Genomic DNA, 14158 nt, shown 5'->3' on the forward strand with positions numbered 1-14158 from the left:
CCTACTTGGCTTCGTGTTTTTCACTTTGGGTATTTTACATCAAAACAGTGTAAATATATTTCCTTTGTCGCCAGCTCCTCTTCACAAAGGAATGTATAGGGGCAAAATGTCTACCTTGTAAGGTCAACGTTTGTAAGACTCGTTAGTAAATGCGAGATGTTCGCAGGTGGTGTTGATAACAAACGCAAGTACTGGGATAAGCAGAAAGGGTAAAAATAAGCGAGGTAGAAAGGACATATTAACAATAGCAAAAGAGCTTCTAAATTCAAGGGGTCGTTGCTGAGACAGGTGAATAACGGTGGAAGTAGAAGCTGCTGATGCAAAACCCGAAGAGCCCACTGGAGAACGTTCTTTCGATACAAGATCGGATCCGGATCATCATTGGTTACTCAGAGGACACCATACATTGATTTCCCCTTACAGCCCGGCCACACGTGCAATGAACAGACCTGCTACAAACCTGCTAATGAAGAGGAAAATACCAGGCAAGGAAAACCTGCTGCCCTGGAAGAAAAGGCTCAGCGAGGCAAAGGCGAGTGTCTGATCACACTTGCTGAGAGGAGGGAAAAATCATGAATTACCCAGCAATATCTGCTGTGAAAATTGCAAAGCACGTGTCTTCCTTGGTCTAATGATATTGTATGCCCTGCTTATTCCTGCTCAGAGAACAGCGCCAGCTGCATTCAGGGTGCAGAGCGAGGGGAGCGGGCCTGGGGGCACCAGGGGAGCCCCATCCTGCCCTCGCTGCTCAGCCCCGGGGCGAGGGGTTCGGCCCCAAACCCCGACGGGGGCCAGGGCTGCAAAGGGGCGGATTTAGGAGGATCCCTGCTGGGGATTTCTCGGGACCAGCACATCATCGGGCACCGAACCGCCTCGGCACCTGAGCCCGGTACGTCAGTCCCGATGTGACCCCGGGGAAACGCTTCGCTGCTTTTGTTGTGTTTACACGCAGGTAACATGAGCACTTGCAAGGTCACGCTTGAAGAACCTGGTGGATTTTTTACCTCCTGTATTTTTATATATATATATATATATATACCTCCTATATTTATATATAGTCCTGGTGGAGCTGAGCAGCAGATATTCCCCCCTGGCAATTGCACTTGTTCTAGACTTTCAGAGTTTACTTGATGCAGCTGAGATGGGTGCAGAACAATGTTCATTATTCCCCGCCCCATCTTAATTAGAACTTTCCAGCATATGCTGAATGAAGGAGAAAAGCTCTGAGAAAGAGCATTGACCATTCTAATAGAGCTCTGCACCGTGAATAAGAGCCTGACAATACAGGTGGGAGTTCCTGCTGGTTCGAGCGGCTGCGGCGGGCAACACAATTCAAGTTAAACTAAGGGCTTAGTGACTTATAGCGCAGAACCTGGGACCTGTGACTCCGTGTCCCATTTCTAATTAAAACAACACAAACCAGCTGCCTTTTACAACCTACTGCTGTTCCCCCGGGGTGTATGGCAGATAGAGGTGTGAGTTATTCCCGGGCTGGATGAAGTCAGTGATTTCAGGGCTTTGCTTGAACAGAGATGTATTTTTATCCCCTTTTGCAGGGTCAAATATCCGTGTACATGTTGCTCTCTCCTGGCAATGAGCTGGATTATGGAAAAGTCACCTCGTAGATGGGCACGAAGAAAGTGGCCTAAATGGTTTTGCACTGAAAACAGTTTCTTTAGTACGGAAAGTAAGTACTATTTTTTTTTTCCTCTGGGCAATATAGATGACCCTCTAGATTTTTTGTCCGAAAGCTTCGGATTTAGCAAAGCAATGGAGGTGGAAGCGCTGCTGCCCCTCCGCGCTGCACCCGCTGGCTGCGGCTCAGCCCCCTGCAAACCGTACCGAGGTGACACCCGTGTCCCCAGCCCCGTGTCCTTGGCCCCCACCATAACACCCGTGTTTTAAGTGGTTTGGGGTTCTTTTCCTGCCGCCTCCCAGCTGCACCAGCAGCTCCACTGCTGCTCTTCTCCCAGCCGGGACTAAACCGGCGAGGGGGTGTTTAGTGGAGCTTATAACCAGGCGGACACGCTCAGCCCCACACAGCTGTGCGTGCTGTTGGTTCGTGGTGATGTAAACTCAGTCTCTTCACTGCTGGGGCAAAAATTGCGTAAATCAGGAGAAAAATGGTCTTTGACAGGGAAGGATGCTTGTCAGCGCAGAGCTCCCTGGTGGCGACGGGGCGCGCAGAGGGTGCCCCTCTAAACCAGCCCTAAGGAGTGGGAACCAGCCGTCGCTTTTGGGGTGTCCCAGGATGGGGAGACACGGAAATGAGCAGAAGGGTGAAACATTCCGTAGGAAAAAAGCTTTTTGGAGGTGGCTGAGCTCCACTGCAGCCTGTTTGGGTGGAAACCTTTCCCAGGCTCAGCACGAGGTGAGGAACGGAGCAGGACGGGATGTCCGAGCTCCGTGGAACAGCTGGTTCTTGGTTGACAGGCCCTGGTCCCCGTCACGCAGATGTCCCCATCACGCAGATGTCCCCGTCACGCAGATGTCCCCGTCACGCAGATGTCCCCGTCACGCAGATGTCCCCGTCACGCAGACCTCGCTGCTGCCGTGCAACCACCTGCCCAAACCTTTCTAATGACCTTTTACCTCTTAATGGTGTCACTTAGTGCGATACCTACAGGATGAACCACAGCGTTTTCCTTTAGGAGCGATCGGAAACCAAAGCTCCAGGATACCATAACACACCTGTTGCTGGAATTGAACTTCTTCATTTGCAATGCTAATTACACATCCGGGTGTGGTGCAAGCCAGGTTACACCGGCCGTGCTGCCTTAAGAACTGAAATCTGGTGCTTTTTTCTCAGTTTGCGTATTTTTCTTCCTAAGAAGACCTCAAAACACTATGGGGATAGAAATGCTGAGCGTGGTTTGGGGTGGTGAGGCTTTTCGGGAAGAGCAGAGCCCCCAGCACGTGCAGGGTTATTCCTGGGGGTGTTTGCTTGGACAGCTTTAGTTTTGACAATTCAGGAGCCTGCTGAGTTCCAGCTTCTCATTCTCACGGAAACTAATTGTGTCTCTGGCAAATTAAATGTGAAGTTGTATTTCAGGGTTGCGCAGTGCTTGTTTGGCCAGTGTTGTGGCCGCTACTCACACACTTGAGCGTGGAGCATCTCCTGGGTGTGAATATCCCTCGGCTTTGGCATCAGAAATGACCCCAGACGAGAAGTGATGCTGCAGGACAGAGGGACACCCGTGTCCCGGCTCTATCGGGCTGCGGGGTCCGCACTTCGGATGCTTCACACCGTTGTCCCTGGTTCCGGTGGTCAGCTGTGGAGGTGCCATTGCTGAGACGGTGAACGCTCACCCCTGTACCCGCAGGGATCAGATGTGGTACCAGAGCACCCAGGTTTGGTCAAGTCAGTTTTTCTACCTGTGATAATTTCTGTGGTTCTGTGCAGAATAATGTGTCTTATTTATATCTTAGTCCTTACGATTCTCAGCAAAAATGGGTACGTGCAAAATGAGCGTTTTTGTCTCTGCAGGTTTCGCTGTGTCTCTGGGACGCGTCCCTTGTGGCCCGGTTACCGTCAGGAGGAGCCTCCGACGCACCGACGGGAGGAGCAGCCCCCTCCAAGAGGATTAGGAGGGCTCGGAGGTGTAAGTTGTTATCTCAGGGACGACCTAGGGGGAAATTCACTGGATCTGCAGGGGCTGGGTTTGCCACAGACCAGGAGGAGAGGAGGAACCGGAGATAATTCAAAGCTCATGGCTCCATTTTAATCACGGCAACTTCAGCCCCTCTGTTCGTATACTGTGGTGGCATTTGGTCAGTGTTTTATTCTCCTTTTAAATGACAACTTTGGCCACTTTATTGAAGACATATTTTGGAGTGTTTGAGAGGTTTGTCCTGTGCTTCACAGAGAAATCGTCCAAGTGTCTGAAAAAGAGTCAGGGACACACGGGGGGCTGAGTGACCACAGAAACTCCTTTTTTGAGGAAACAGCGATAAAGCAGCGGAGCCGCGGGTGTCCCGGGTGCCCCGGGGAACCGAAGGGCCGGGGCAGACGGCGGGACCCGGGGGGACGCTGCAGTTCGGGGCCGGGGGGTCCCCTGGGAGCTGCCGCCCCCGGCCCCACCGTGCGGGGTCCGGGCCCAGAGCCGGGTGTCCCGGGAATGAGGGGGACGGGTGGGGGACCCGGGCTGCGGCAGAGCCGGGAGCTGACGGACCCTCGGCTGGGCGGGGAACGTGAGGAGGGACAGCGGGCTGGGGGCTGGGAGGTTCGTTTTGGGGCGGGGGCGGCAGCGACAGGAGTTCACAGTATCACAGTATGTTTGGGATTGGAAGGGACCTCAAAAGATCATCTAGTCCAATCCCCCTGCTGGAGCAGGAACACCTAGGTGAGGTCGCACAGGAACATGTCCAGGCGGGTTTTGAATGTCTCCAGAGAAGGAGACTCCACAACTTCTCTGGGCAGCCTGGGCCAGGCTCTGTCACCCTTACTGAGAAGAAGTTTCTGTTGTCCCACGAGGGGGAGAGTGAAGCGGGAGCACGAAGCGGGGCTGCCCGGGGGTCGTTCCCGTGTGACTCCCCCGTGTGCCAGTCCCGGCCCCGCTGTCCCTGCCCCGGCTGCGGTGCCGCCGAACGGACACGAGATGGCGCTGCGCTCTGCAGGGCCGCGCGGTGTCCGCCAGGCGGCGCCATCCCGGGCTGCGGGGGGGGCGGGACCGAGTGAGAGGGGGCGTGACCGAGAGAAGAGGGGGCGTGGCCGAGATCAGAGGGGGCGTGGCCAACCCGCTCGGCCGCGCCCCGAGCGCAGCTGAGCCCGCAGCGGGGACGCGGTGACCGGTTTTCATTGGGTCGGTGCTGGTGCCGCGTTTGTTCGGTGCGTTCCCCTGTGTGTCTGGTTGGTGTTGGTGCCTCGTTGGTTTCACGTCAGCGCAGCCGAGCCCGCAGCGAGGACGTGCTGGACACGGACGGGGCGCGAAGGTGCGTGGGGCCGGGGGGCGGCTGAGCCTGGGGGAGGGGACACCCCCGGTTGGGGGGCGGCTGCTGAGGCTGAACTCGTCCCCTCTCTCCGCAGGAGCTCCAGGTGCCTGCGGGCAGGTCCCGGACAGAGGCAGCGGCGGGCAAGGGTTAAAACCTACAATGGCTTCGATAAAGGGGTGGTGGAAAGTGTCCGCATGTCGCCGTGGTCCTTACGGGTCCCTCTTGTCAGCAGCCCGGGGCGGGGGGGTCAGGCCGAGCCGTGCCCTGAGCTCCCCCAGCCCATCCCACACCAGCGACTATTCCCAGACAACTTGCCCCCCCGCTCCCCGATGCGGGGACCCGGGTTCTCCCCCCGCCAGGTGAACGGGACACGGGAAGGTGTCACCGGTACCGGGGGGAAGCTGCGGTGCCGCCCAAAGACCACCGGGTGACGCTGCGCTCTGCAGTGCCGCGCTGTGTCCGCCAGGCGGCGCCACTGTGCGGGAGAGAGGGGCGGGGATGAGGGGGCGGGGCCGAGCGGGGCGGGACCGAGAGGGGCGGGGCCAAGCCGCGCACGGCCGCGCCCCGCGAGCGCAGCTGAGCCCGCGGGGACGTGACGCGGCGGCCCCCGAGGCTTCAAAAGCTCCCCGGGCCGGCAGGGGGCGCCGCTCCGGCGGGCGCACGCGCAGAGGCGGGAGCGGGGCCGGCGGGAGCGGGTCCCGGTGCGGGCTCTGCCCGGCGGGGGCTCTGCCGGGCCCGGGGCAGCTGCTGCCGGGGGAGCTGCCTTCCACTCGGCGGGGCCGCGGGGCGGCTCTGGGCCCTGCGCGGAGCCGGGCTCGGGCCGGAGCCCCTTTGGTCCCGGTCCCCAGCGCTGCGGCGGGAGCAGAGGCTCATCCCGGCGCCGGGCGAGGAGCCCGGACGGCCCCGAGGCGGCGAGGACGTGCCCGGTGAGTGTCCCGGGGGCTCGGGGAGCGGGTCTGTGCTCGGGGCTTCGCCCCCCGTCCTGCTGCGGGCCGGGGAGGGGGGTCCCGTCCCCCGGCAGGGCTCCCCCGGGGCTGGAGGCTGCTGGGGGTGCAGGGGGGGCCCCGCGGTTCTGAGCCGGGGCCGGGCCGGGCCGGGGGGTGTTCGGGGAGGCGGCAGCGGGCGCTGGGGGGTCCGGCCGGAGCCGCTGGCCCCGCTGGGCTAGGGGGGCCGGGGGGTTTGGCCGCGGGGGTTTCTGCTCCAGCTCGGCCTGGGGGGCCGGGTTGTGTCCCCGTTTGGGGGGTTCTGCACCCGGTTTGTTCTTAGGGGGGCTGTGCTTTGGGGGTCTGCACCTTTGGTATTTTGGTTTGTGCCTCTTTGTTGCTGGATTGTGCACCCATTGTGTTTTGGGTTTCTGCACCTGTTGTGTTGCAGTTTGTTCAGCTGTGGCTCTTTGGTTTCTGCACCTGTTGGGTTTGTTGCCCCCATATGAGTTGGTGTGTGCAGCTGTTTTATTGGCAGTGACCACTTTTTATTGGGTTTGTGCTGGTGCCTCCTTTGTTGGGTGTGTACCCCACTTGATTTGGTGTGCACCATTTATTATTCACTTTGTGTTTGTGCCTTTTGTGTTTCACGTGAAGTTGAGTTCTGGTTCCAGTTTCTCTCTCTGGTTTCTTTCAGCTCCAGCTCCAGCCTGTGCAGCTTCAAGCTTGTTTGCGGTTCCAGCTCCTCTTCAGCTGCTTCTGGTTCCAGTTGTTGTGCAGCTCCAGCTCCAGTTCAGCTCCAGCTCCTTGTGCTTCCAGCCCATTTCAGCTTGTGCTTGTTCCACTGAGCTTGGCCTTGTTCCAGATCGTAAATCAATCACTGTCACAAGCAGCTTATGAATATGAGCTGTCATAACTAATCATGAATAAAGATGAACTAATTATCTAATAACGAGTCCAGTGGTTGAACAGTCCTTGAATAAAAAAGGGGGGAAAATCACTTTTCGCGCCAGAAACTAAGTCGAACACCTGAAACGGCCTGGTGCAGGCCGGCGTCCGAGCGTTTGGGGGCCAGGGCGTCCGGACCCCCCCCTCCGGAGGGGGTCCCCCTGCCTGACCCCCCCTCTGCCTCCCCAGCCTCCCACTGCTGCCCACCCCCCTCCCCTGCCCAGCGCCCACCAGCCCCTGCCCAAGGGGCCAACCCGGCCCCTGGCTCTGAGCCCAGGAACAGCGACTGGGTCTCTGTTCCTGAGCCCAAAGCCCAGGCCTGGGCCCCAGGAGCCCCTTTCCCAGCCCCGAGAACGCAGCTCAGGCTCCGTGCTCAGGGCTGGGAAACGCCCGGGGCTCCAGTTGCACAAGCACCCACGGAGCCCGCAGCCCCAGCGAACCCAACCCCGTGTGTGATGTCGGGAGCCCCGGCGGTGTCGGGCGGTGCTTGAGAACTGGCTGGGGGGACCCGCGGAGCGGGCCCGGCCCCGTGTGGCCGCGGGCGGCTCGGCCGGGGACGGGGGGCGCCGGGCTCCGGCCCTCCGGGCTTTATTCCGCCCCGGCGCCCCGAGCCCCGCGGCTGCGGCTGCTGCTCCGCGGAGCCGCCCGGGCACCGGCTGCCCTTGCCCACCCGCCTCCGCCCCGAGAGCCCCCGGGGCCGCGGCCCCTTCCCCGCTGCCCGGCCCCGCGCTCCCAGCCCCGACCCCCGGCGCGGCCGCGCCCGGGCCGAGCTCCCCGCACCTCACCTGGGCCCCGCCGGGAGAGCCCGGACCGGCCGCTGCCGCCCCCGCACGCACCGAGAAACCGGAACGGACGGAACCAAGCGCCTTAAATACCCTCGGCCCCGCCCCGCGCACGCGCCCCGGGCCAGGCCGGCCCTCACACCTGTGCTGGCCCCGCCCCGCGCATGCGCCACGAGGCCCCGCCCCTCACACCTGTGCTGGCCCCGCCCCGCCCAGGTGCGCTGCATTTCCGGCCCGCCCCGCGCACGCGCCGCCTCTTCTTCCGGCAGAACCGCGGCGGCTCCGCTCCAGGCGGACGCTGGTACCGGACCGGGCGCTCCGGGGGAACCAGCGAGCGGGACGCGGCGCTGCAGCCCCGGCCCGGGGGCGGTGAGCTTGGGCTGCGGCTGCAACCGGGGACGGGGCTCGCGGGGACCGGGGCTGCGGCCCTGCAGGGGCTGCTGCCGGCCCGGGACTTGGTGTCCGCCGCTCCCCGCGCGGCCGGGGCCGGAGGGTTCCGCTCCCCCGAGCTCCCGGAGCCCCGAGTCCGGCCTCCCCGGCCCCGGCCCGGCGGGCAGGAGCAGCAGCGCCGGAACCGAGCCGGGAGCTGCCGGAGCTGCGGAGCTCAAGTCCCGCGTTCCCCCGCGGCTGCTGCCGGGCCGGGCTGCCGGGGACACCCCGGGAAGGCTGGAGCCACCGGCGGCCCTGGGGCTGCCCCGGCACCGGCTGCCCGGACCCGCCGCACAGCTCGGGGCCAACGGGGCCCAACGGGGCTCCCGAACACCGACCGGGGAGGGGAGGGGAAGGGAGGGGACGTCTCGGCTCTCACAGCCCTTCGGGCCCCGCCCCGAGGGGGCTGCGCCCGCCCCGGACACACCCGGGGGGCTCCGGGCTGAGCCCCCAACAAAACCGGCCAAAGGAGCCGCGTTTCAAGCACCCGAAACACAGGACTCGGTGTCTGACCCATCAGCGGCCACATGAGCCTCATTGCAACCACAGCAACAGGGACTGAGTCTCCTCCTCCAGCCAGAACTGCCCCAGTGACACGGGTTCCAGCCCTTCCACACACAGCACTTGGTGTCCAGCCCCTCACAGGCCAAATGAGCCTGGTTGTCAGTCACAAACACCGAATCAGCCTCTGGGACCCAGAGCCACGACTTAGTCTCTTTTTTCATCAACACCACAATACACAGCCCGTGACCCAGATTCACCACTTAGTCTCTGGTTTGTGAGCCCCCTCAATTCCCCACTTAGTCTCTGTTTGTGAGCCCCCTCAATTCCCCACTTAGTCTCTGGTTTGTGAGCCCCCTCAATTCCTGACTTAGTCTCTGTTTGTGAGCCCACTCAATTCCCCACTTAGTCTCTGTTTGTGAGCCCCCTCAATTCCCGACTTAGTCTCTGGTTTGTGAGCTCCACAATTCACAACTTAGCCTCTGTTTGTGACCCAGATTCATGATTTAGTCTCTTTGTTGTGGGCCCCACAATTCACGACTTAGTCTCTGTGAACCCAGCTCACAACTTAGTCTCTGTTTGTGAGCTCTCCAGTTCCTGACTTAGTCTCTGTTTGGTGAGCCCCTCAATGCACAACTTAATCTCTGAGCCCCAGATTCATGACTCAGTCTCTGTGACCCCAATTAGGACATACGCTGTTTGTGAGCCCCCTCAATTCCTGACTTAGTCTCTGTTTGTGAGCCCCCTCAATTCCCCACTTAGCCTCTGTTTGTGACCCAGATTCACGACTTAGTCTCTTTGTTGTGGGCCCCACAATTCACGACTTAGTCTCTGTTTGTGAGCCCCCCCAATGCACGACTTAGTGTCTCTCCCTGAGCCCTCCCTCTGTCCCAATGCACCCGCTGTCCAGCCCCAACTGCAGGACTTGTCTCTGTTCCTCCCCCGGGCAGGACGGGCTCTCCCTTCGCTGGAGGTGCCGGGGCACAGCTCAGCCTCCCCCCGGGCGCTGAGCCCCAACCCACCCGCCTCGGGCTCTGCTTCCCAGCCGGGCTGAGCCCCCAGCAGCCCCAGCCGCTCTCCGGCCCTGGAAACGGGGGACTGGGGCTCTGAGCCCCCGGCCCGGCCCGGGGAGCCCGGCTTTGGGCTGCCCCAGCCCTCGGCTCTGCCCCTGCACCCCCAGGGAGCTCCTGTCCCTCGGCAGCCCCCGCAGCTCCTTCTCCATCTCACAGCCCAGCTGCTGAGCCCCCGAAGCGCCCAACAGCCCCAACCCCGCGTGTGCTGTCGGGGCCGGGAGCCCCGGCGGTGTCGGGCGGTGCTTGAGAACTGGCTGGGGGGACCCGCGGAGCGGGCCCGGCCCCGTGTGGCCGCGGGCGGCTCGGGCGGGGACGGGGGGCGCCGGGCTCCGGCCCTCCAGGCTTTATTCCCCCCGGCGCCCCGAGCCCCGCGGCTGCTGCTCCGCGGAGCCGCCCGGGCACCGGCTGCCCTTGCCCACCCGCCTCCGCCCCGAGAGCCCCCGCTGCTGCCGCTCCCCGGGCCGGTCGGGCCTCTCACCTGGGGCGGGCGGACTCGGCCCCTCCGCCGCTCCGAGCTCCCGCCGAACGGCCGGGCCGGTCCCCGGGGCCGCAGCCCCGACCGGAACCCCAACCCGCCCGGTCCAGAGCCACAGACACAATGAACCGGGGACGGCGGCCGCCAGGGGAACAAACTCCTCGGCCCCGCCCCGCGCAGGCGCCCTGGGCCCCGCCCCGCCCGGGGGAGGAGGCTCCGTTGGGGCGGGACCTGAGGGCGGGGTGGGGCGCCGGACGCCGGGTCCTAGCGCCCGCCCGTTCCCGGTAACGGCGAGCGCGCCGCGGGCAAACCCCGGCGGGGCGGGACGGGGCACCGATCCGCGCAGGCGGCTCCGGGCGATCGCGGCGGCGGGAGACATAGAGCTGGGACCTCATACCCTAGGGCACCAAGCACCAGCCGTGAGCAGCGGGACCACCCCCAGCCGCGCCGCTCGGCCCAGCGCAGGCGCACCGCGCCCGGTACCGGCAGCGCTGTCATGGCGGAGAAGGCGCAGAAGGGGTGAGTCCCGTCGCACGCCGGTTACTTTCCCCGCACCCCCGGGATGCGGCGAGCCTCCCTCCCGCATCCCCGCCCGCTCCCCTCAGCGATCCCACCCATAGCATCCCCGGAGAGCCGGCCCCCCCCGGTCCCTCGCCCCGCCCGTTAACGCGTCCGTTCCCGCAGCGTGAAGATCGCGCCGGGAGCCGTGGTGTGTGTGGAGAGCGAGATCCGCGGGGACGTGACCATCGGTAAGGGGGGTGTCCCCTCGCTTTACCCGTCCCCGGGGTGCGGCCGTCGGGCCGGCCCGGGGTAACGGGGGGGGCTGTTCCGGTAGGACCGCGGACCGTGATCCACCCCAAGGCCAGGATCATCGCCGAGGCGGGGCCGATCGTCATCGGGGAGGGGAACCTGATCGAGGAGCAGGCGCTCATCATCAACGGGTCAGTACGGGGGTGCCCCCCATTTCGGGGACACGACACCCCCGACCCCCCAGCGCGGCTTGGTGGCGGTCGGTGCCTCTGGGGGCCAGAGGGTGTGTGTGGGATCCCCAGGCTGTTCCCAGACTGGGTTTGGGGTGGGTGGGTGTTTTCTGAGATTCTCTCAAGCTCCCTTATCTTGTCACCGTGAGCTGGTGCTTACAGCTCCTTAAGGGGGTTATTTTAACAGCTCCAGGGAGCTGTAATTAAATAACACGTTTATTTTGTGTGTGCGAATCCCTCTGCAGCTGACGGATCCTTCTCATCCTGGAAGGATCTAATCCTGAGAACATGCGGTCTCAAGATACTGACAGTCTGGCTGGATTGGGTGGGATATATGTGACAAAATTGAGAGCTCTCTGTCAAACGAGATCTCAAAGCTTGTAATATATTATTCCATCTTGCAGGTATCCGGAAAATATTACCCCAGAAACGGAAGAGGTGGAGCCCAAACCAATGGTGATCGGCACCAACAATGTTTTTGAAGTTGGCTGTTGTATCCTTGCTGTGCAGTGAAGCTGTCTGGGCGCTGGAAGGGTTTGACGGACAGATAGGTGACGTTCTTAGGGACATGGTTTAGCTTATGGTTGGACTCAATGATCCTGAGGGTCTCTTCCAACCAAAATGATTCTGTGATTCTATACACCATGCGTGCAGGTCAGCACGGGGGGAAGCACCTGCAAGCTCTGTCAAGGTTTACCTTTTGAAATAAAAGCAAAACATTTTCCAGTTTTCTTTAATATAAATCCCTAGATTCCCAAGCAATGAAGGTGGGAGATAACAACGTCATCGAATCTAAAGGTACATCTGGGCTGAGTGTCTGTGGGAGACGCTGGGACCAGCGAGGCGCTCGTCCCCCCCACATTTCAAATCCTCTCCCTCGCAGCATTTGTCGGCAGGAACGTCATCCTGACGAGCGGCTGCATCATCGGTGCCTGCTGCAATGTTAACACCTACGAGGTGATCCCCGAAAACACCGTCATCTACGGGGCCGACTGTCTCCGCCGCGTCCAGACCGAGCGGCCGCAGGTGGGTGTGACACGAGCGACACGAGTGTCACGCTGTCCCCCTCCCGTCCCCCGCTGCCTCACCCCCCTACCCGTGTCTTCCAGCCCCAAACGCTGCAGCTGGATTTCCTGATGAAGATCTTGCCAAACTACCACCACCTGAAGAAGACCACGAAGGCCACGTCCACTCCTGTCAAGAGCTGAGCTCCTTCTGAGCTGGCCCTTCGGAGCACGACACGTTCACCGCTCTCTGCGTCCTTCATTCCAGCTTCGGAAACAAACAAACAGAAAACAAACAAAAAAACCCCAACAACAACAAAGAAAAGAAAAACAACCCCCCTCTTGCTCATTCGTGTTCTTTATTTAAATTCCTCCGAGCATCTCCGACCAGCTTTGGATCTGTCGTCTCTCAGGCAGTAGCTGTACTGTACGTGCTTTGTTTCGGGAATACAAACAGCCCGTTTCTCTGGCCCGGTGGGGCTGTGATCCTTTCGGCCGTGTCCGTGCTTCCCAGCAGCTCCGTTTCCCGCCAGCCCCCGGGATTCCTGGGGATGTTTTTTCACAACTTCCCTTCCCATCCTCGTACGACTACAACACCACCTGATGTTCTCCTTCCGCGTGGGAGGAAACGGATGTTGTAGCAGAAATTCCTGTAGGAAAGAGAGGGGACAGAGGAACCCCAAACACCAGCTGAGCTGCAGGACGTGTTATATTTTTAAAATGATTTTAAAAACACTCCCCAGACAGATTTGGAACTAGAGATTTCAGGTGGAACAGGTCAAGGCACAATAGTGGTGCAACACCCATATATACAGAGCTGAGGGGATTTTCTCCCTGAGTTCAGTTGCAGGGATACAAAAAACAAACCACCCACAAACCACCAAATAAATGGGCAAAAACAATGGGAAATGAAACACATCTCTCCTCCACCTTCCCTCCCTGCCAAAAAATAAGATGAGGTTTTGCTGTGAATTTACCCCAAAAGCAAGAGGCACCAGCAGATTTGGGTAACTAGGCAGGTCCCCCCTCTTGAGGCCACCTTGTTCTTGTAGCTGGACGCGTCCTGCTCCCCAAATCCTGTCTGGAGTGGCTGGTTTCCATCTCCCGCCCAGCAGGAGAGGTTCTGCTCTGTAAATCACAGCTGCAGAGGCTGGAAACGCTCTGTGCTGCGGGGCTGGTCCAGCGGGCGCGGGCAGGAGGTGCAGGCAGGAGGTGCAGGCAGCTGCCCGCGGGTCTGGTTTGGCCGCTGAGTTGTGGAAAGCCGAGCTGTGACCTTGATGACTTGTTCCGTACAAGCCCCGTCCGGCCAGCGGGATGTCCTCGGTGTCACCTCTGGTCCCTGTGTGGGCAGCATCTGCTCTGGACACGGCCACTGGTCAAATGCTTTTCATCCCAAATTCTCCATCACGATGCTCCAGAGCCCTGCGGGACCACTGAGCTCTTCGTGGGGAATCAGCAGGACGGAGATCAAGCCGAAACTGACATATAAAATCAAACAAGCAGGGTGTAAATTCCAGCATCAGGCTCTCCTAAAGCCCAGCCTAAGCAGGGAGTGGGGTGGGAGTCTAAATGCAGGCCTGGGGGCCAGGCAGGGAGTGGGTGTGGATGGTGGGGACCCCAGGTGGGGCTGGTTGGGGTCATGAGCATTTACCCAAACGCCTGGGCAGGGTGATGGGGGGACCCGAAGGGGCGCCCCCACCCTGAAGAGGGAGCGGAGAAATTTGGGCCACAGTCGGGCTTGTGCCCAGTGCTTCGGGCGGCCACCCACCCGCCCGAGGGTCCCGGTGGGGACGTCACCTCCCTGCCGCTGCGGCCACCCCCCGGGGCCCCTGCTCCCCGGCCTGTGCCACCAGCACTGTCCCCTCCTCTGCCCCACAGCCCTGCTGCAGCGCTCTGTCCCGTGTCCCAGGACCGCGTCCATGTCCCCAGCCCTGTGCTTTGTGTCCCCAGCCTTGTGTCTTGGGACTGTGTCCCATGTCCCCAGCCTTCTGTCCTGTACCCCCAGGACCGCATCCCGTGTCCCCAGCCCCGCCTCCCACGTCCCCATCCTTCTGTGCCGTGTCCCCAGCCCTGCAGCACACATCCCGCGTCCCCCCACCCCTCGTCCCTCC

At 61.5% G+C, this 14158-nt stretch overlaps 1 protein-coding gene and 3 long non-coding RNA genes across 4 annotated transcripts; 3 read left to right on the forward strand and 1 right to left on the reverse strand.

Moving 5' to 3' along the window:
• The first annotated feature begins 1251 nt into the window (after window positions 1–1251).
• Window positions 1252–4057, forward strand: LOC309438808. Its single transcript, XR_014183868.1, has 3 exons — window positions 1252–1687; window positions 2138–3351; window positions 3488–4057. It is a non-coding gene; the product is annotated as an uncharacterized lncRNA (long non-coding RNA).
• Window positions 4058–5448: 1391 nt separating this feature from the next.
• On the forward strand, window positions 5449–6807 carry LOC309438805. The gene is made up of 2 exons (XR_014183865.1): window positions 5449–5858; window positions 6553–6807. It is a non-coding gene; the product is annotated as an uncharacterized lncRNA (long non-coding RNA).
• Window positions 6808–10301: 3494 nt separating this feature from the next.
• On the forward strand, window positions 10302–12384 carry DCTN6 (dynactin subunit 6). The gene is made up of 7 exons (XM_082050666.1): window positions 10302–10582; window positions 10748–10812; window positions 10899–11004; window positions 11448–11536; window positions 11794–11841; window positions 11927–12069; window positions 12153–12384. Exons 1-7 carry the CDS (start codon window positions 10560–10562, stop codon window positions 12249–12251), a joined length of 573 nt encoding a protein of 190 aa, XP_081906792.1. The 5' UTR covers window positions 10302–10559; the 3' UTR covers window positions 12252–12384.
• A 173-nt stretch (window positions 12385–12557) lies between these two features.
• Window positions 12558–14155, reverse strand: LOC309438807. Its single transcript, XR_014183867.1, has 3 exons — window positions 14146–14155; window positions 13025–13525; window positions 12558–12697 (listed from the first exon to the last, which is right to left on the reverse strand). It is a non-coding gene; the product is annotated as an uncharacterized lncRNA (long non-coding RNA).
• Between the last annotated feature and the right edge of the window lie 3 nt (window positions 14156–14158).

This window comes from Streptopelia decaocto (genome assembly GCF_964273445.1).
Source record: "Streptopelia decaocto genome assembly, chromosome: 4".
Lineage (NCBI taxonomy): Eukaryota > Metazoa > Chordata > Aves > Columbiformes > Columbidae > Streptopelia > Streptopelia decaocto.

Bases quoted from the DNA above. Each gene is read 5' to 3' on its own strand.
- DCTN6 (XM_082050666.1), top strand. From the start codon at position 10,560: ATGGCGGAGAAGGCGCAGAAGGG. The intron at 10,813-10,898 runs GTAAGGGGGGTG...CTGTTCCGGTAG, and splicing joins CCGCGGGGACGTGACCATCG to GACCGCGGACCGTGATCCAC. The intron at 12,070-12,152 runs GTGGGTGTGACA...CGTGTCTTCCAG, and splicing joins TCCAGACCGAGCGGCCGCAG to CCCCAAACGCTGCAGCTGGA.